The 21321-nt window shown below is 40.0% G+C and overlaps 1 protein-coding gene across 2 annotated transcripts in view; it reads right to left on the bottom strand.

Moving 5' to 3' along the window:
• LOC137595180 (synaptotagmin-2-like) overlaps positions 1-21121 on the bottom strand; it is a 27779-nt gene extending 6658 nt beyond the window's left edge. The window contains exons 1-3 of one of the 2 annotated variants that reach the window (XM_068315082.1): positions 21056-21121; positions 968-1196; positions 705-865 (exon numbers count right to left, since the gene is read on the bottom strand). In XM_068315082.1, coding sequence (XP_068171183.1) covers positions 705-865; positions 968-1172 — 366 coding nt within the window. In that variant the 5' untranslated portion in view covers positions 1173-1196; positions 21056-21121. Of the gene's footprint in view, positions 1-704; positions 866-967; positions 1197-5041; positions 5180-21055 lie in introns of those variants that run through there. The other variant, XM_068315081.1, reaches the window with a different exon arrangement.
• Between the last annotated feature and the right edge of the window lie 200 nt (positions 21122-21321).

The raw sequence follows: 21321 nt of genomic DNA, 5'->3' as shown, positions 1-21321 counted from the left end.
AAGCGGAGGAGAGCAGAGAGAGGAAGAGATTCAACTCACAAGACACCCAACACACTACAAAAAGAGAGGCAGTCAACACCACCACCACAATTATGATGAGAAATGACAAGCTTGTTTTCAGCTGAATACAATAAATCCACATTTTGGACACAAGCAATTGATCGTTTTAATTAACTGTCACTGGAGTATATTGCAATCTATGGTGATGCAATCTGATTGGTCTTCTAATGAATCTGAGACACTTCTGACATTTATCTTTTGATTTAATGTGCTTTGCTTCTAAAATCTCCCAAAATTGTATTCATTATCTTCAATTACGAAATGCAGCTTTTTCTTTTTTTATACTTGGCAGGACAAACTTTCCACTATATTGTGCTCATTATTTATTGCTACCCTGTAACAAAGTATGCCATTTTCCACCATAGAGACACAATGGAATACATCACACATTTAAACATCCACCACAACAACAAGTAAATGGAGGGGAAGAGAGCTCTCCTTGTGTCCTCAATAGTCGGGCTACAAGAGCTGCTGGTGAAAGATCAGATATGGTTAGCTAGAGACATCTTTAAATGAATAAAGACTCTGCAAAAAATATCACGAATAACAGTAACATTGAATAATGAATTATTTTTGAGAAGAACAGGTAGGCATCACTCAAATTCCATGACTTTCCAGCATGCATAGAGCACAAGGCATCATACCTCCCCACCCTGCATGTTCTTCATGTTGAAGCCATCCTTGCCCTTCTTCCCTTTCTTGTTCTTCTTCTTCTTGCAGCAACATTTTTTGATTATGCAGAAGCAACAGGTGAGAATGAGTAATGCTGCCACCACAGCAATGGCAATCAGGGCCCATGGAGGTACTGTTTCAAATCAATGGAGGAGAATTTTGAGAAATTGACATTTTGTGAAATAATCACTTTGAATCTCAGAAGAAATCGGTGTTGTACTGTAGCGTAACTCACGTGGGATTTTATCGATTTCATTCAAGAACTTGCTCTTGATTTCCTCAAACATGTCATTCTTGTTGATCTCGGTGTTGTTGGAGCCGGAGGTCTCTGGCACTGAGGTGGAGATGACAGTCGGGGTGGGGGCCATGGTCACGGTGGTGGCGCCAGTGGGCTCGGCAGCCGCCACGGCCTGGGGCCTTCTGAATAAGTTGAACTTCATTGTGAAGGGCTAGGTGTGGCGTCCCTGAGGTAGACACACAACAGAAAGGGTGGTTTGGATTTATCACCTAAAAATTGCAATGATTGTAAACGCAAAGAAGAATTTATTCATTATGACAATTCATTTATTTTTTAGGTTTACTGTTACAGAAATTTATTATATTGTCATTACACAGTTTTTTCCCTCAGGTCTTTTGAGAAAACCAAAAATTATTTTCTGACAAATTGTTGCATCATTAATGGTCATTTAAAAAAGTCACAGCTTTGAGATGGCCAGTTGAGCTTTAACTGGAGAACTAGGCTCTATTAGTTACATGTTTCTGGCAATAAAGTCACAATCTTTCAAAATATTTGTATAATCTTTATTTAAGTCCAAGTCTAATAGGACTTTGAATCTACTATTTTATTCTATTTTGTTAGAATTATACAAATTACATTAAAAATGCTCATACTATACAGCTAGATAGGTGCTGGTAGACCTTTGAACAGTGCAAAGAAACCCTTGTGAGCACATTTAATTCCCAAGTTCAACCCCTTCATGGACACTTTTAATTGGTCAATGAAGGTAAATGCATTACATTAGAAAAGGGGATCAATAAAGTTCATGATTATTTCACATAAAATCAATAAGAAAAATAAATCTAAAATGAATAGATAATATTAGATTAGTTGATTAATAGAAAAGGAAATGGCTACAATTTTGATTTGTTTTTGTTTTGGGGATTTACAGGTTTTCTTTTTAATTTTTTTAAAATTTCTAATTAGAGGATTAGTTGATCAGAAAGACTCTATAGTCAATCCATTAGATGGAGCTTATTCAACCTGGAGACCTGATAAGAAGTAAACTGTAATGCTTAATCATTCATGTCAGTTTCACTACCATCACTGAACAATAAATCCAATGGTTCATCTTTAGTATGCTTTGGAAATTCAATCCACTGCAAACAGCTGGCAAACTCAATACAGCTCTCAGGCCTAGACTTGAGCATTATATTATTTATTCTGAATTTATTGTCCTCACTGTGAGTGTTGCCAGCACATAATTATCACTTACTACTCAGCACAAACCTGTTGGTGCTTGGATCTAAATGAGGATTGCAGAGGACAGCATATGTTGACTGGAAACAGTGGACAAGCACAGATCAACATATGTCAGACAGCCTTTTACAACAGCAACTTTATTTAGCTATTATTTAATTTATTTTTTAAATTTTGGTCGCTGTCCAGGGTCTGATTTGATTTTTATATTTCTATCTCTGCTGAATGAATTTTATACTCAGGAGGACAAGCCCGTCGATCCATCCAACCATCTTGTAAATGAGACGACCACAGCCATTACATCATTTACAGCCGTTCCTTCCACTTTGCGGGTCACAGGGGTTGCTGGAGCCTATCCCAGCAGATTACAAGCAAGAGGCAGAGTGCACTCTGGAAACTCCAATACCCTGTCTATACTTTAAAAAAAATATGAAATAACAGGCACCTTGTGAGTTTTCTTACAGGTAGACTATAGTCTACGTTGCTAGCTCTAACTAATGAACTGACCTGAATTGTCTTGAGTCTCAATGTTTGTGAACGTCCCCATACACATAAATACATTGTGTGTTCGTCCCCTGCCCAGAAGTTCACAGACATGTGGATAAAATAAGGACGAAACATTTCAGATGACACATCCACAGGAAAGACGAAAATCCATGTCTTTTTCAGTTTGTTTTTTTGTTTGTTTGTTTTATGTTTTTGTTTTTTGACAAATCTCAGCCTACATCCATCCATCCTAGTTCTTATATACGAGATGACCGTCTCATCTCCAGCTATCCTTCTCGTGGGTCACAAGTTCTGTTGGAGCCTATCTCAGCTTACTACGGGCTAGAGGTAGGTACACCCCAGACGCGTCACTAGTGCATTGCAGGGCTCCCTGCAGGTGTTAATTTCTTAAATGCCTGATGGAAGAGCATGAGAGGTGGATGAGAGGTATTTTATGTTGAACACCACAGACTGTGTTGCTACAGAGATACAACAACCCTGAGGATGTATTATCCTATGAAACTACTGTCAAGAAACAAACTGATGTCATTTCAAATCGAGCTCGTAATACCCAGTGGACAGGTACCTTATACAGTAATATTGAATAAGAATACTGGGAGCAGTGCAGGGGTTTAAATGCTATAATGTATTGTGTCTAACTTAATAACCTTACAATTCACCAGTTTGTCACAAGATAAACACATGGAGAGGCAGAAAACCATTCTCATTCACACCTATATAAACAATGTATAGTCCCCAATTCAATTCAAGTTATAAACTGAGACTGTGTGACAAATGGGGATTGACTACTTTGTTACCAACTACTTTATAGCTAATTAGTTTATGGATATCAACTTAGTTACTACTTTATGGCCACATGCCGCCATGAAACTCTAGATTCTATCAGCAAGAGCAATTTTAGTGATTCTTATTCCCAAACAGCTAGATTTTTGTTTCTGGTGTAATGTTTAGTAACCAAACAAAATGAATTAACAAAAAAAAGATGGTTTGGTTTTCCTGCAGCTACAAAATAAGTTTGTTTGTTTTTGCTTCAGGGTGAAATATTTTTTTTCCAGAAAAATACTTCTTTAAAATCTTAAAATTACTGCTACATTTTAACAGCCAATTTATGGAATGCAAGTATACACGAAATGAAACAAAGGAACACCAAATGAAAGTACACAAAAAGATGAGAGACAGTTGCGTACATTTGTCTCAGTGTCACAACAACTCTTGAACATTCATTACTCAGAATGATTTCTGTTCTACTTTCCTCTGATAGCATGAAAAGAAAATTGTCAAACTCAATTTAAGAAGAATAGAATTTCTATCTGCAATCGAGGGAACACACACACACACACACACACACACACACACACACACACACACACACACACACACAAGCACGTCCATGAAACACATGCACGCAACCACACGCACACACTCAATAAGGCTGATATCCATGGGGTGTTTCGCTGCTGAGACATTTATCCATGTAAGTGATTACAAGGTTTTCGGTATCATAACATTGTCTGCTGAACACTATCACACTGTAACCTCATCTTTAACGACCCACTGGCCACAGATCAATAGCTACTGCAGTCCAACATGTGTCCGTCTGATGAAGGATTCATAATCCAGTGTTTGCCTTCAGATGCGGCAAAGAAGCCGTCTGTGTGCTGCTGGCCTTCGGATTATTGTTGCTAAGCAATACCGACGGTGTCTATCAGCTATCCAGTATTGCCCACCCAGGGTGAATAGCCAATCAGCTGACCAATTGGCTCACAGTTATTGTCAAGTCATTGACGGAGTGGTGGGCATAGGCATGATATGAATGCCGACTGCTCTGTTATGATGTATGATGACTGAGAAGAAAGTTTTAGCTGCCACAGCCCCTTCCCTCCACATGATGGAAACCTTGAAACCAGACATCTGATAAAATATCTCAAATTCCTTCTTTCCTGAGCCAACTCAGGAGGAACTCAACATTCAACAACTTCTGTAACATAACATGTCTATTGTTAGAAGTCAATGAGCACGAACGTGGAATACAAGACGCACAAGACACATCTGTACCCCACCCCCATGCTTACTTTAACTTGGTGTTGTCCTCTTTGACATGATCACTCCTTATACTTGTGACTCTTTATTTTCTATGGCTCATCATTATTCACAGAAAATAAAATTATACTGCGACACATCCAGAATCACAAGGATGAAATCACATGATTTAGTTTGAAAAGAGAAGCACAGATGCTTTGAGAAGTATCTGCTATGTTTTTCATTGCTTTCATGCCATTTAACTGCACCTTGAACTAAACTCAAGATATCCAAAGCAAAACTCACCAGTCAGTGGTGTTTCCCTTTGTGAGGTGGCCCATCCAATATCAATAGATACATGGACTGCAATGCCTCAGAGCTGTGGTAACATATTCTGATCTCTGCCATAAGCAGAGACTGCAGTCTCCTCTCACTTCTCTCCACTGCAGCACTACACCCCTCCTCCACATCCTCCTCCTCTTCCTCTTCCTCCTCCTCCTCCTCCTCCTCCGTTTCCAATGCACACCCCCGTTTTTCACCCTCCTATCACACACACCTCCAATATCTCTCTGTCTCTCCCTCAGTGTACTTGTGCAAGCAGCCTCTTTACCTTTTTCTCTTGCCACATTTCTCTCTTTCCCCCTAACCTCATTTGTGATGCTACTCACACAGCTGATTGCAGCATGCCAGTGTCTGGTCTCCCATTGGAGGGCAAGCATTAAATATCAATATGCACAAGCTTAGGGTTGAGGGGGTTCAATAAAGCCAAAGTTTGCACAGTTCAGAGGTGGAGATGGAGAAGGATGGCTGACAAACTCCTAAAAATTGGCTCCCTTCATTATATTTCCACCATAGAGCAACACACGTCGCTCATACAATTAATTGGATTGCAGCAATTGATCTGGTGATGTGATATAACTCTCTGGGAAGATCCTTCCTTAATAAACCCCCTCAGAATGAACATGTAGCATCTAGAATGATTGGGTCAACTTGTTTGCCTTTCACCAGTGTCTCAGGAGAGTTGTCAGTGATAATTGGAAGGGAAGCAATCACAGAGAATCATCCTCAGTTACAATAATGCATCCCACAGATCCAAGCTAAAACCCTCACATTATGTCACATGTGCTATCTGACCAAGAAGCAATTGCATGCAGAGAAATCCTTGTGTTTTCTTCATATTCTTTAATATGAAAATTAGGTTACAAAGGTTCTTGCACTGCCTTTCCTCCTCCATGGTTCCAAATCCACCAGTGTACAAACATCAGGTACATCTGAAGGTCCCGCCTGTAGGTGCATCCATATACAATTGAGCCCTTTTCAATTCCACAATTCAATCTCTCTCCCCAAACCCTCTTTCCCTCTTCACTCTCCTTGGGGAAATACCCAATGTGTGCACATGTTCAGTGAGTAGCTGCCAGAAAACAGTACGAGGTAGCTTGTCTCACTCCACACACAGTGCAATGAGACTTTTCTGCCAGAGGGGCACAGAAATCTTTCACAAAACTCTATGATTAATCTAATATTATTTTTTTCTCATCCTACAATGATTGTAACACAAAGTTAAGCCCAGATGTTCTTGTCATCTATGTTTTGTCAAATCAGGTTACATCCACTGTTTGCATTTGCAAAAGAAAAAAGCAGACAACACCACATATAACATTCATTTATTACTTTCTATGAAGTTGTTCAGTAATGCCAAGGTCTTTGCAGCAGTGATGCTCTATTCATCATTCTCCTCTAAATAGCGCATTTCTGCCAACATTTTTGTGTTTTTCTCTTTTGACACTCTTAGTCATCAGAGTGAGACACATGACCTTGTTTTTGATGTGTGAGCAACTCAACTCAAATGAAAAGTTACTGAATACTGTAAGCGGAGTTCAGTACTAGGGAGAAATCATGGGACTGACAAGAACTGAGCAAACTAAATATTGATGCTACTGCTTAGAAAACAAAGAAAGAAAATTGTTGATGAATATATTATATCTGAAACCCTAGTCTTCCTTCTCAAATCATCCATGACATAGTAAAATGCTGACAGTACACAAAATACAAAGGTTGTTTGAAAAATTGTTAAACTAGTATGGCATACTGTATAAACTAACAAGTAGTCCACATTTCTTAGCAACTGAAAAATCCTGATGACATCATTAGCCCAAATGATGGTTTTAAATTGTCTAACTCTTTCTCTCTATTTTTTTTTTTTTTTGTATTTATATCTGTCAAGAATGTAAGCACATCATAATTCACCACAGAGGTAGTTCCGACCAACAGGGTAGTTTAGCTTAGATAGCAAATGTAATCCCTAAAACAACTTTGTTCTTGATTGATGCCTATGGTAATAGGTTGGTAATGTAAACCTTCCAACCAGGTAAATGAGAGACACTGTGGTTTTCAGTGAAGGCGTGGCAAATATTTGTGTGGATCTGAGCACAGTGACAGTAATGTTCTAAGGTGCTGATTATTTTAATGTCACACAAAGACAGACATTGTCTTTAATTTTCTATTTTGTAGTAATTTACTTCTTTTTTTATTTTTACGAGGACTTAAAAAAGTGTAATTATAAAATTAGAACTTTCTTTGGTTAATTAATATGGCATTTTCCATCGTCTCCCATAATTATACAAAAACCTTTATATTGGTTTTCACAAAACTGTACAGATGGATGCGAAACAACAAACATCTATTGTTGCTTGAATATATTTTGCTGTACGCTCCAGGCATAGTAATCAAATTTCAAACAAAATAAGTAGTTAAGACTGAAAACATGCCATTTATGATTCAAAATGTTGTTATATACTGTTACAGTATGTACTGTTTTCAGACCACTTTGCCTTTTCCTTTAATCGTCATATCAGCCTTGGCAGAGGTGTGTGAATTACTGAAGGCCATTTAAAGCAGTATGTGAAATGAAACATTGCTTTATAGAACACTTGTTCTGCTGCTTTATGAGTGACATCAAGTAGAGAACTTTCAAGGACTTTTTTGCCACTTTGAATCCAAAGACTTGCTCATGCAATTTATCTTAAAGGAAATTTTAGATATTAAAAATGTATTTTAAGTCATCTAGGAAAGATGAAGAAGAAAAGATTTTTTAAAAATGTTAATGAATTTTTAAAGACGTAAAATCAAAACGTCGAGAAAAGAAACCATTTTTTACTTGATTTAATTAACTAATGCAATATGGAAAACACTTGCAAAGGTCAAAAGTTCATTATTAACCAAAATAATAATTTTAAGGTGGTATTGTTTGTCAGTGCATTATGGGATGCTCGAGCTTTCTCTTTGCACTTCCTTTATGAGTAGATAAAGTAGTGACATGCTTCACAAAGGGTGAGTCAGGTCTGAGGAGCATGCAGGGACGTCAATAGCAGTCACATACCCACAATCAAAGCCCCAGATAATACATTTATGTAGAGAACAGCTGTCTCCAAACCAGAACTGAGTGGTGCTGGGACGTCAGATGATTTGTCTCCTCAGAGGCAGCAGAGATGATGTGGAAAAAACTGCACCCTCTCAGCTCCTGCAGAGAGTGCTGCAATGCAGGGGTCTAACGGAGACATAGAAGCTACAAGGCAGTTTGTCCAACAATTTTCTTCTCCTTCATTTCCTTCTATGCTGCACTCCTCACTCTCTTCAGGGCTTTCATAATTCAGATGTATCGGTTTATCCTGTCCTAAATACCTTCAGTATCTTACACACATACTCAGAGTACTGGTAATGCTGTGGCCTTTCATGACTGCAGTACAGCCAGTTGTAAACACAGAGCACCATCTGGCAATAGTTAGCTCCGAGCAGTCACAGTGTCTGGATGTGTTGAAGTTGGTCAGCAGTGGGACATTGTGTCTGTGTTTACCATATGCCTGTAAGTAACAGTAGGATTGGCAATGGAATCTGTTCATGCCTGGATGAATGCTTTGAGAACAACTCAGCATTTTTTCTCTCACAGGCTACGTTGATATCACCAGGCTGAAGTGATTAATATTAATAATAATACTTTTTTTGGCTTGATGTGACACAACTTAGATTTTCACAGGACCATACAAAATCAAAATCCTAGCTGCTGGACATGAATGACAATAAATAGACTTGAATTGATATTTTTTATGGCATATGAGTGCTTGAGATGACTGTCAACAGATAGGAAAAATGAAACAATGTTGATCATTGTGACGATCTGATAAACTCTTGTGGAAGCGAAATAATTCATGGTTAGGTCACACTTCAAATCAGGAGGAAACAGATTTTCAGGTTTGGGAGCAAGGAACCCGATTATATAAATCCGGAAAGACAGGAAGGGGGTCATGGGGACTTAAGGGGGGTGGCGAAGATTTGGGTGTTTGCCCTGGAATCTAATGTATCCTGTTTTTCCAAGAAAAGACACACACACTCACACACGTACACACAAATGAGGACCTGCGAGTCCAATGGCTGTTTCCCAATTGATCTGTATTGATGACCTGGGAATCAATTAAAGAATTCTCGTTTTGGCTGCAAATCATCTTCTGTTGTACTTGGGTTTTATTTTGGGTTTTTCTGGAATACAACACTCTCACTATCCTCACCATCCTCCAGAGCAAAATGTCACATGCAAGTCTACTACTAGTTTCAGTTCATTTTTATTTCTAAAGCTTCAGATCATAACAAAAAGTTATCTCCAGGCACTTTCCAGGGACAACAAGGCAAGACCTCCGCTTATAGAACTGAAATTGTCCAATTTTTGCTATGCACTGGTAATGGGGGAAAAGAAAAATGTCCTTTAGCCCCGCTAGCAGGGAATAACCCCTACCATTTACAGAACTCCATGGACTTTGTGGAAAAGGTGAAACTGGATACAGATGAGACCATGGTATGCTATGATGTCATGTCCCTATTCACATGTGTTCCCACAATGGAGGCGGTGGAAACAGTAAGGCAAAGGGTTTTACAGGACAACACCCTCAGTGAAAGAACAAACCTCAACCCTGACCAAATCTTTCAACTTCTGGATCTCCACCTGAACACCACCTATTTCCAGTACAGAGGGAGCTTCTATAGGCAGAAACACAGATGTGCCATGGCCTTGCCGGTGTTTCCTATTGTGGTCAATTTATACATGGAACGAATGGAATACAGGGCCCTGACTTCTTTCAATGGAACAACACCAAGCCACTGGTTTGGTTGCGTGGAGGACACATGGGTCAAGATCAGAATCCACAAGGTGCAACCTTTCACCAAACACATTAACTCAGTGGACAGCCGCATCAAGTTCACCAGAGAGGATGTAAAGGAAATGTATGCCTTTTTTGGATCGTGAGGTCTGCATAAACAATGACTGAAGTCGGAGTGTTGGGGTATACAGGAAACCAACACATATTGAGGAGTGATGATGGAAGAGAAGGAGATCAGGCGTAACAACATAGTGATACCATATGTGTCTGGAGTGTCTGAAAAACTGAGAAGGATTTTTAACAAACCAGATTTCTGTGTATTTAATCCGAGGAACACCCTCAAGCAAAGAGTGGTCCACCCAAAAGACCCCACGCCACACAGTCAGAAGAGCAATCTAGTATATGCAGTTAAATACAGCAAGGAATGCTCAGACGTCTACATAGGGGAAACCAAACAACCACTACACAAACATATGCCTCAATACAGAAGGTCCAACATCAGGACAGGATTCAGTAGTTTTCCTTCACCTCAATGAAGAGGGACAGGGAAGACACATGGATATATGCAATTTCCTCCGGGATTAATAAAGTATCTATCTATCTATCTATCTATCTATCTATGGTTTGAGAGAGGAGTGAAAGAAGCCATCTCCAAACAAGGAAGGGGGGGTATGCGACATCACCTTTCGTCTGTTTACAATCAGGTCCTTCCGAAACTCCTTAAAACAACAACTCATCGTATTTACCCAGGTGATGTGTCTCCTGCTAATGACCCTCATGAGTAAACAAAGGCTTGGTGAAACTTGCATTTCAATGACCCCTTTTGATACCTCCTGGCACCCCCATCAACTATCATTGAGGAGACAGATGGGTTTTAACTATGGTCGTAGAAATGTGAATAGCACTGACCACACCTCACATGGTTAATAAACTGGGACAAGACCAACCACCACCAGAACTGAAGAAGCCTCTTGAATGAAAGGTGTAACATCTTCAAGAGACTTTCTAAAAGTCCAGTGTATTGATTTAAACAGCTTTGGACATGTGTGAATAGGATGCTGAGGTGTCCAATGAAGTAGAAACAAAGATGATACATCACCAAGGCTGAAGTAAAAACACCACCTATTTCCAGTCAGGAGTAACACTGTGTTTGGGTTTTGTTAGTTTTGCTCTGAACAAAACCCTCTTCGGTTCTTTAGCTCAGTCAAGAGGTATATCTTCAATGGCGAAACAGATTGTATTACAAACAAGATTTACTGACGAAATTCAGCAGTTTACAAGTTGGTGAAGATACAGCGCTGGGCTCTCCAAAAACGCAGCAACAAACCTCTGGAGCCTCAATTGTTCATTTACCAGGATCTTTTTAGTGTTTGGGTTAGACTGTCCTTGAAAAATCAGCTTACCAGCAGCCTGACTCAGCCTCACATGTATCAGTTATAGTTATCTTTGTGCTGTGCATGTTCTTTACTTTAGTATTCAGAAAATTATCAGATAGACAAGAACCAAGTGTTGCGCTATGTTTGTGTTACCAGATTCGTTCTGTGGTCATTTCTATTGTCAAATGGAGATTCCCAACAACTGAAAAGAACTTTTCTCCTGTATTACATATTTGCTTTTTATTTTCCTTTTGAAGATTTAGGGTTTTTTTTACAATAATTACATTGCAAACTCTTGCAAGCATAACATCCAGAGTTCTGTGATTATGACAAGTATAACTGGTACAGTTCTGAAGCGTCTGTGAACATGTGGCTCAGTGTATTTTTCTTTTGTTCACATTCGTTCATTCGGTCAGTCAGTCAGTCATTCATTCATTCATGTTCTTATCCACTTCTTCTGCTGTTGCTGGTCTCAGGGGTTGCTGGAGCATATCCCAACGGACATATGGGCGAGAGGCGTAGAACACTCCGGGCACGATGCCCTTCGTCATTCTGGTACTGATTTAAACCTTTCTAAGATATTGATGAATTTAGTGTGAGATCAGGATTGAGTTAGAGTGGATGACATTTAGGGAGGGTTATGAACGAAGGAGCAAGAGATGGATCTTCCTTTCCACCATTGAACAAAGTGTTATGTTCTGCATGTACAGTATATGGGGCACCACTAGGGAATCTCAGAGTGAACAGAATACTTATGATGGGATCTTTCTGACTTTCCTGATTTGTTCTTCTGCTCCGGCTCAAACACAATTTCACTTTATTTCTACTGAGGAGACACTGTCTTCCACAAGCACTCATTTTCTTACTACTCTATACAGAGGGATGTGGATGCACATGAGAAACACACATCAATCTAGACATGGCCCATATTCTGCTCCAGTAGATTTCTAAATCATCGAGAATTTTGTACTGTGAGGGAAGACAAATTGGTATCATTAAGAAAGTGTTTCATCAGTAAACCCAGAAGAAAAATGCCTGCGTTCTGCATTAACTCCACAGAAAATTCGTAACTTAACTTCATTTGATTGATTTTTAAGCATTCACTACAGAAAAAGTAATGTTTCACTACCGTTTTTTTTTCTTTTGTCAAGTATACTGTCATCACAGGAATTACTGTTCATATCTCAGAATGCTCTTCATAGATTTTCCAGGGAGCTGGCCCTCAGGTGATTGGATTTTCCAGGGAATTATTTGCTGTCTTGGAAGAGGTTTGTCAAACAAATATTTACAGTGTTTGCTTTGTCTTTGTTTTGTACAAGTGCATGATAAAAGAACCTTCCTATTCACACTCATTATGTATTCCTAGTTGTTGTTAACTTGGCTGGTTTGCTGTAAACTAAAACAACAGGTATAGTTTGTGAGCCAGAAAGCTGGTTATTTTACTGAAAACCTCAGCTATGGACTCTGCGGGTTCATCAGAAACATTTATCACATGCATTGCAGATATACCGTATATCACCGCTGCACAAACTACTTTTGGATGCTTAATATGGTACCTAGATTTATTAATTTGCCGGTGAAGCACTCAGGAGTAAACCACTGAAAGTTATTGATCCTACTCTGCAAAAGACTACAGAGTTTGAATTGGAATAGTCACTTCAGCCATTACAGTTGATTCTGAGTCTGGGGACTTATGTCGAGGAAGAGACCACAGGATTTTGAGTTATCAAAGGAGGACTTTGCAGCAGCATCAGTGTAGTCCAAATTCATCTAGACTAAAATATCCAATGTTGGATGTGTGGTGGAGATTTGTGGACCCACACTGGATGACGCTGCTGCTCTGTCCTCTGCTGTGGATGTGACCTCAGTGAGGCTCATCGGAAGACTGTTGAGGAGCTGGAAAAGCCAACTCACCCCACAGCAATTAACTTTGATAGATTTTTATTGTAAAAGCCTTTTAAACCCAAATGATGCTGATCCTTTCCCCGTAGAGAGTTTGTCTCTTTGCTCTAACAACTCTTCCAATCAGCCTCAGTGAGAGTAATAGAAGAAACGTATAAATACATGTTGGTGAAGATTTTAAACAATGATAAACTTATAGATCGAGTTGATACAACATGGAGAGTTCACCATGGCCTAGCGAAGGGTGTGAGCCCTTCATGAGAGTCTTTCTACAAGCCACCATTAACAAAGAAGGTTGGGGATCTCCAATAGAGGATTTTAAATGGAGTTATGGTTGTCAATAGTTTTATTTCAAGTTTGGATCCAAATATTTCGGAAAACTGTCTGTTCTGTTCTCGCAGAGAAACTGTTTTTCGCTGCTTCCTAGACAGTCAGACACTTGACAATCTGTACCTGAGCACCTTTCTCTCATTTGGTCTTGTTTTTGACAAATAGGTATACATTATTGGTTTGACACGCAGGAAGAATCAGAAAAAGGATCGGCAGATTCTAAACTTTCTTCTGGGCCAAGCAAAGATGGTGATTTATCTAAACAGGAAGAAAAAGGTTGAGGTTCGTCTGACTGCAGTGCAGAAGCCATTTTAAGAAGAATGTGTCAAACAAGAATCAGAATCAATTTTAAGTTTTTCAGAGCTATGAATGATTTAGACACTTATGAACCTCAGGTGTGTCAAAGGTGTCTTATGTTCCGTGTTAAATGAAGAACTCATGTTCAGTCACTGTTTGGTTTAATTCAAGTATATTATGCCCACATTTCATATGACAGTTTTTTTTTTTAAGTGTGTCTTCATGTTTGAGTGAATTTCTCTTATATGTTGTTAACATAACGATCTTAATACCAACTTCATGAATAAATGTGATTTTAAAAATCAAAATCAAATCTCTCTCTCTCTCTCTCTCTCTCTCTCTCTCTCTCTCTCTCTCTCTCTCTTCTCTCTCTCTCTCTCTCTCTCTCTCTCTCTCTCTCTCTCTCTCTCTGTCACTGTCTTTCACTCTCACCGGGCATAATATTAGTTATGAAATTATATTACTTGGCTTAAGAACCATTTATTTTGTGTGCACACACATTTGAGGTATATGGTGAGTGTATGCTTGTAAATACAGATTTAACTAGGGTGACTTGAGATCATTTCAAAGCATGTTCTGACTAAGGAAATGACCGTTCCTTAAGGTTTGGAAATGACCTTTTCCAAATTATCATATAACGCTCAATTTTATACCTTGCAGAATGCATTTGGGACTAACGGGCAAGATGTTCACAACTTGGGCCATAATGATGTACATTTATTTATCCTCCCAAACTTTAAAACAAATCTATTCTGCTGTGCCCTCAAGAATGAGGTTTTTTTTTAGTACTAATGTAAAAATCTTCTATAAAGTGCCAGGGAAGATATCAACACAGGGAAGCTCTTGAAGTCTATAAAACATGTCCTTGGAAATGTTTTGAGTCAAATTGTCTCATCACATACAAACACAGTCAGCAGATGGCATAATTGCATGTACCTGCAATAAACACATACACAAAAATGCAGAGAGAGAGAGAGACAGACAGACAGAGAGAGAGAGAGAGAGAGAGAGAGAGAGAGAGAGAAGAGAGAGAGAGAGAGAGAGAGAGAGAGAGAGAGAGAGAGAGAGCAAGAAGATTGCATGTATAAACAAACATCTGCAGTGAGTTTCATGTACATTTATACATGTGACAGCCTATGAGAGAGGATCTCACATTAGTGAGGACAGGATTATCAGCTGCAGCTCAGAATCCCATTTCATGAACCATCAACCACCACAACTCTCCAGACATTTTTTTTCCATAGTAGCAGCTGTATTGTAGGAGTAGCTGTAATGTAAAATATGTAATAGAGCTCAAAGTAAGGCTTCCTGGGAGAGCTCCAAGTATACAGTGTGTGTGTATGTATGTATATATATATATATATATATATATATATATATATATATATATATATATATATATATATATATATATATATATATATATATATATATAACATATATGAAATCCTACAACAATGCTACGACAAGAGGGAACAAGGACGCAAGGTCAGCGGGGGGATTTCACCATCACCCCACAATCAGATTGTGTACCAAGCCCCAAGAGATATAGACAGCCTCAATACAAGAGCTGCTGACCTGAGGAGCAAAGAATGTGACCCAACTGGAAACTTGGAGCCTCCAACAAATACTGAAACCGAATTGTCAAGTACCTTCAGAAGATCTGCTAGTAGATGTGAATGCTGCAATAACAACCATCCCCACAGGGAACATAATTGAGACCAACAAGCTGATTCACAGTACGGCATGAGTAATTCTTGAGATGCTGGTATATAGAATCAATGCAGGACATAACAAGCAATACCCTCCATGGAAGAGACAGTTAGAGGCCAAGATAAAGGTGACATGGAGAGAAGTCAGCCAGCTAGCTGAGCTGCAGAAAAGTAACATGGTCAATTAAGAGGTACCCAGCAAATACTAGTAGAACAAGCTCTCCATACATGAAGCAATCGAAACTGCCAAACAGAGACTAACAGCTCTGGCTACCCGACTGAAGAGATACACCAAGGAGATAGAGGCCAGCAGAATAAACATGACCTTTTCCACTCAACCAGCAAAGGTGTACTCTCAGTGGCAGTTAAATAACAGCAGCCGGACAGGCCAACCAAGAGCTGAGGTGGAGAAATACTGGAAGGGCATATGGGAAATAGAAGCATCACAAAACACCTGTGCCCAGTGGCTAGTGGACCTGAGAACTGACCACAGAAGCCTCCCAGTAACCATCTCTATGACATCCAAGACAGTGTCAAAAATGAAGAGTTGGCCAGCACTGGGCCCCGATATGATCCATACATACTTGCTAAAGAAGGTGGCTAGGAGACATCCAGGAAAGCTACAAAGCTGGGAATGTCACAGGCTAATGGAAATCATGAGGCGACTGCAAGGAAGTCAACCACACCCAAATACCTCCAGAAAGTAAGGCAAGTCCTGAGAAGTCAGCTGAATGTGAAGAACAAGGTCCGAGCCATCAACATGTATGCACTGCCAGTTATCAGATACCCCACTGGGATCATAGACTGGCCAAAGGAGGAGATAGAAGCCACATATATCAGGACTAAGAAGCTCCTCACCATAAAGTTCAGCACCCTGAGGCTTTACACTAAGAGGGAGGTTGACGACTAGTGAGCATCAGGGCCACTGTCCAGTATCTTCTTCTTTTCCTTTCGGCTTTTCCCTTCAGGGTCGCCACAGCAAATCAATTTCCTCCATCTAGCCCTGTCCTTTGAATCCTCTTCTCTCACACCAACTACCTTCATGTCTTCCCTCATTACATCCATAAACCTCCTCTTTGGTCTTCCTCTAGGCCTCCTGCCTGGCAGTTCAAAACTCAGCATCCTTCTACCAATATATTCACTATCTCTCTTCTGGACATGTCCAAACCATCTCAGTCTGGCCTCTCTGACTTTATCTCCAAAACCTCTAACATGTGCTGTCCCTCTGATGTACTCATTCCTGATCCTATCCTTCCTGGTCACTCCCAGAGAGAACCTCAGCATCTTCATCTCTGCTACCTCCAGCTCTGTCTCCTGTCTTTTCTTCAGTGACACTGTCTCTAGGCCAAACAACATCGATGGTCTCACCACAGTTTTGTACACCTTTCCTTTCATTTTAGCTGAAACTCTTCTATCACACATCACACCTGACACTTTCCTCCACCCGTTCCATCCTGCCTGGACACGCTTCTTCACCTCTTTTCCACACTCTCCATTGCTCTGGACTGTTGACCCTAAGTACTTAAAATCCTCCACCTTCTTGATCTCTTCTCCCTGTAACCTCACTCTTCCACTTGGGTCCCTCTCATTCACACACATGTACTCTGTCTTACTGCGACTAACCTTCATTTCTCTCCTTTCCAGGACAAACCTCCACCTCTCTAGCTTCTCCTCCACCTGTTCCCTGCTCTCACTACAGATCACAATGTCATCTGCAAACATCATAGTCCATGGAGATTCCTGTCTAACCTCGTCTGTCAGCCTGTCCATCACCACAGCGAACAAGAAGGGGCTCAGAGCTGATCCCTGATGCAGTCCCACCTCCACCTTGAACTCCTCTGTCACACCTACAGCACACCTCACCACTGTCTCACAGTCCTCATACATGTCCTGCACCGCTCGAACATACTTCTCTGCCACTCCAGACTTCCTCATACAATACCACAGTTCCTCTCTGGGCACCCTGTCATAAGCTTTCTCCAGATCTACAAAAACATAATGCAGCTCCCTCTGGCCTTCTCTGTACTTCTCTATCAACATCCTCAAAGCAAATACTGCATCTGTAGTACTCTTTTTTGGCATGAAACCATACTGCTGCTCACAAATGTTCACTTCTGCCCTTAGTCTAGCTTCCACTACTCTCTCCCATAACTTCATTGTATGGCTCATCAGCTTCATTCCTCTGTAGTTGCCACAACTCTGCACATCTCCCTTGTTCTTAAAAATGGGCACCAGCACACGTCTCCTCCATTCCTCAGGCATCTTCTCACTATCTAAGATCCTGTTGAACAACCAAGTCAGAAACTTTACTGCCACCTCTCCTAGACACTTCCATACATCTACAGGTATATCATCAGGACCGACTGCCTTTCCACTCTTCATCCTCTTCAATGCCCTCCTCACTTCATCCTGACTAATCTTTGCTACATCCTGGTCCAAAACAGTCACCTCTTCTAGTCTTTGTTCTCTCTCATTTTCCACGTTCATCAACTCTTCAAAGTACTCTTTCCATCTTCCCATCACACTATTGGCACCTGTCAATAGACTTCCATCCCTATCCTTAATCACCCTAACCTGCTGCACGTCCTTCCCATCTCTATCTCTCTGTCTTGCCAACCGGTATAGATCAGTCTCTCCCTCCTTACTGTCCAACCTAGCATACAAGTCATCAAAGGCTTCTTGTTTGGCCTTTGCTACCTCTACCTTCACCTTACGCTGCATCTCCCTGTACTCCTGTCTACTCTCCTCAGTCATCTCAGTGTCCCACTTCCTCTTAGCTAACCTCTTTCTCTGTATACACTCCTGTACCTCCTCATTCCACCACCAAGTCTCCTTATCTACTTTCCTTCCAGATGACACACCAAGTATTCTCTTACCTGTCTCCCTGATCACATTAGCTGTAGTTGTCCAGTCATCTGGAAGCACCTCCTGACCACCCAGAGCCTGTCTTAACTCCTTCCTAAAAGTCATGCAACACTCTTCCTTTTTCAGCTTCCACCATTTCGTCTTCTGCTCTGCCTTTGCCCGCTTGATCTTCCTCACCACCAGAGTCATCCTACACACCACCATCCTATGCTGTTTGGCCACTGTCCAGTATGAAATATCAAAAATCCAAGAGTACAACAGGGAGATGGCTCCAAAAGAAGAACTGCTCAGTGAATGCTTCAGACAGCAGAAACCTGATGAGAAAGAGGAGGAGGTGGAGGAGACAACAAGCCCCTACAAGGCATGTACCACTGTCAGATATGGGAAGTGACTGATATCAAGAAGACCTACCAATGGCTGGACACAGCTGGACTAACAGACAGCACAGAGGCACTGATCATGGCAGCACAAGACCAGGCCCTAAGTACGAGCAATAGAGCAATAGAGGCCAGTATCTACCACAGTAGATCTGACCCAAGGTGCACTCTAAAATTTTGTTAACTGGGAAGTCCATGTATAGTTATTTCTTCTCTGAAGATTGCAATTGCCTTACGCCATATTTTTCAAGTGATTCCTTCTGGCAGATGCGCCGTGATTGGTTGGGTGCCGTGATTGGTTGGGCACTTGATTGACAGGTAGTGGGTGGAGTTGGTGACAGCGTGAGAGTTTTCAAGTGAACTTATTCAAATGTAAAGTTGGGGATATATATATATATATATATATATATATATATATATATATATATATATATATATATATATATATATATATATATATATATATAAATTGTCCCTCTCACCCTTTCAGGGTGGTATCTGTGTGTCATCCTCAAGCTTGGGTCCTCTACCAGAGGCCTGGGAGTTTGAGGGTTCTGCGCATATATATATATATATATATATATATATATATATATATATATATATATATATATATATATATATATATATATATATATATATATATATATATATATGTATATATCGAGGTGTAGTCATGGTGAGGACTGGTTCTGAACAGTAAAGGAAGCTGTATGACATCATTGAACAAATGCAGTGCTGACTTCATCATTGCACAAGCTGAAAAACTCAGCAGTGTGATTAGTCTTCTGTTGATTTACTGGTAAACACAAATGACGCAATCTGAAATGATATTTACACTCAAGTAAATGTTTGCCTTAGTCATTCAAGCTGCTTGAAAATATTTCTTTGGACTTTTTTCAACTGTTTTTTCCCCCAAGCACATACCACATATTTTTTTTCATCCCATATAAATGTAGTGTATCTAAAATAGCATTGTCATACTACTATTGTTACAGTGATCTGTTCTATAGTCACATTTGTGTCTCAGTATTAAACTAACATTCTGCAAAAATGCTTCATGCAAGGGGAAATATAGAAACTAGGCTGTACTCTACTGTAGCACAAAATGCACCATGGCACATTTATACAATAAACTGTGGAATAGGAATGCTGCATGGTTGTGAGTAAAGACATCCTGCAGCCATATATCCCTCGATTCACCTCTGCTTATGCTAAAAGAAAGTCCTCATTAGCCTGACATGAACAGGAGTATCCCAAACATTCACTCACAACAGCCCCAGGGACCGAACCCACTGCATTACAGATATGCTCACACCCCTTCATCATAGTCAGCCCACAACAATACAGAACCAAAGATAATCCTCCTAAATCTGTGGTTGAAAATGAAATACTTATTTATCTATAATCTATAGAATGAACAGGAATGTCCTCATGGGAGATGTAAATCAATTTGGCCTAATGAAGGGAAATCCTTCCAGTAAAGGACAAAATTTCGAGCTTCAGTAAAATCCATCAGGTTTGTAATGCGCAACATTTTTAATGCAGAGTTTTGTCTTCAACCATTTTTCACTTAGTAAATAGAACAATTTACTAAAATGCATTTAGAGAAAGGATGGCTGTGATTAATTAGTTTAATAGCTCACTGGGAGGCGCGCACATTCTTACAAACATTGAAATCTGCAGACTAGCGTGGGCCTTTCATTCTTGCTGGCTCAGCAGATTTGACTTGGCATCCACTCCCTTAGTGCTTTTACTGAGTAACAGTGAGATGACTCTCATCAGCCGTTTAAAGATGGCCTCAGTGTAAAGATCAATCAAAGAAGAAACATAACAGTAATCAAGATGATGAGTAATCCACTCTTTGAAATTTATTTTCTTTAAACTGTGAATTCCTAAGAACTTCAATATCTTGTTTTCTACTCAAGATTAGATATGCATTTTTAGTTTTCTTTCTACAGTGTAAGAAATATCATTCCTCCATCTCTAACACAGATATGTACGATTACACTGCAATACTACATCATTTTCCAGAGCAATCAAGAGGACTTCACAACGTGCTAAAGTCAGAGTCCCTGCATTCTGACAAATGTAAGAATTTTAAATAGAATAAAAAAAGTGAGTGGAAAAATGCTAATGCTGTCTGCTCCATCTGAGCCATGTATTTTTTTTTCATCTCTCTCTGCAGAGTTTCTTTCCCACATTCAGAAAGGACGTGTGTAATGAGGCTGGGTACCTCTGTGTCAGCCCGGTGTGCAGCAGAGCCCCGGTAATAGATGATACTGTCTCGGACAGAAGAAGAAATGTTGCCTACCTTGTGGAGAAATGTGCTGCCTCCTAAATAAGGAGTCGAAGCAGAGAACAGGTTCAGATCTGCTCGTGTCAGGAAGAAAAATCTCAATATTCTGCACTTTGGTTCATCCCAGTCTTATAAATGCATCTGAGTACCTCCAGTGCTGTTAGGTCCCACATTCACCTAGGGACACCTCTCCCGAGCAAATCTAACCAGAGATTCTGGGTAATAGGTGCTGATGAGGTGTACTGAATGCAAGCAGAAGGGAAGAGATTAATATTGTTCTA

This window comes from Antennarius striatus, chromosome 5, assembly GCF_040054535.1.
Source record: "Antennarius striatus isolate MH-2024 chromosome 5, ASM4005453v1, whole genome shotgun sequence".
Lineage (NCBI taxonomy): Eukaryota > Metazoa > Chordata > Actinopteri > Lophiiformes > Antennariidae > Antennarius > Antennarius striatus.
Note: the sequence above shows the minus strand (reverse complement) of the source record. Positions and strands in the feature narration are given on the sequence as shown.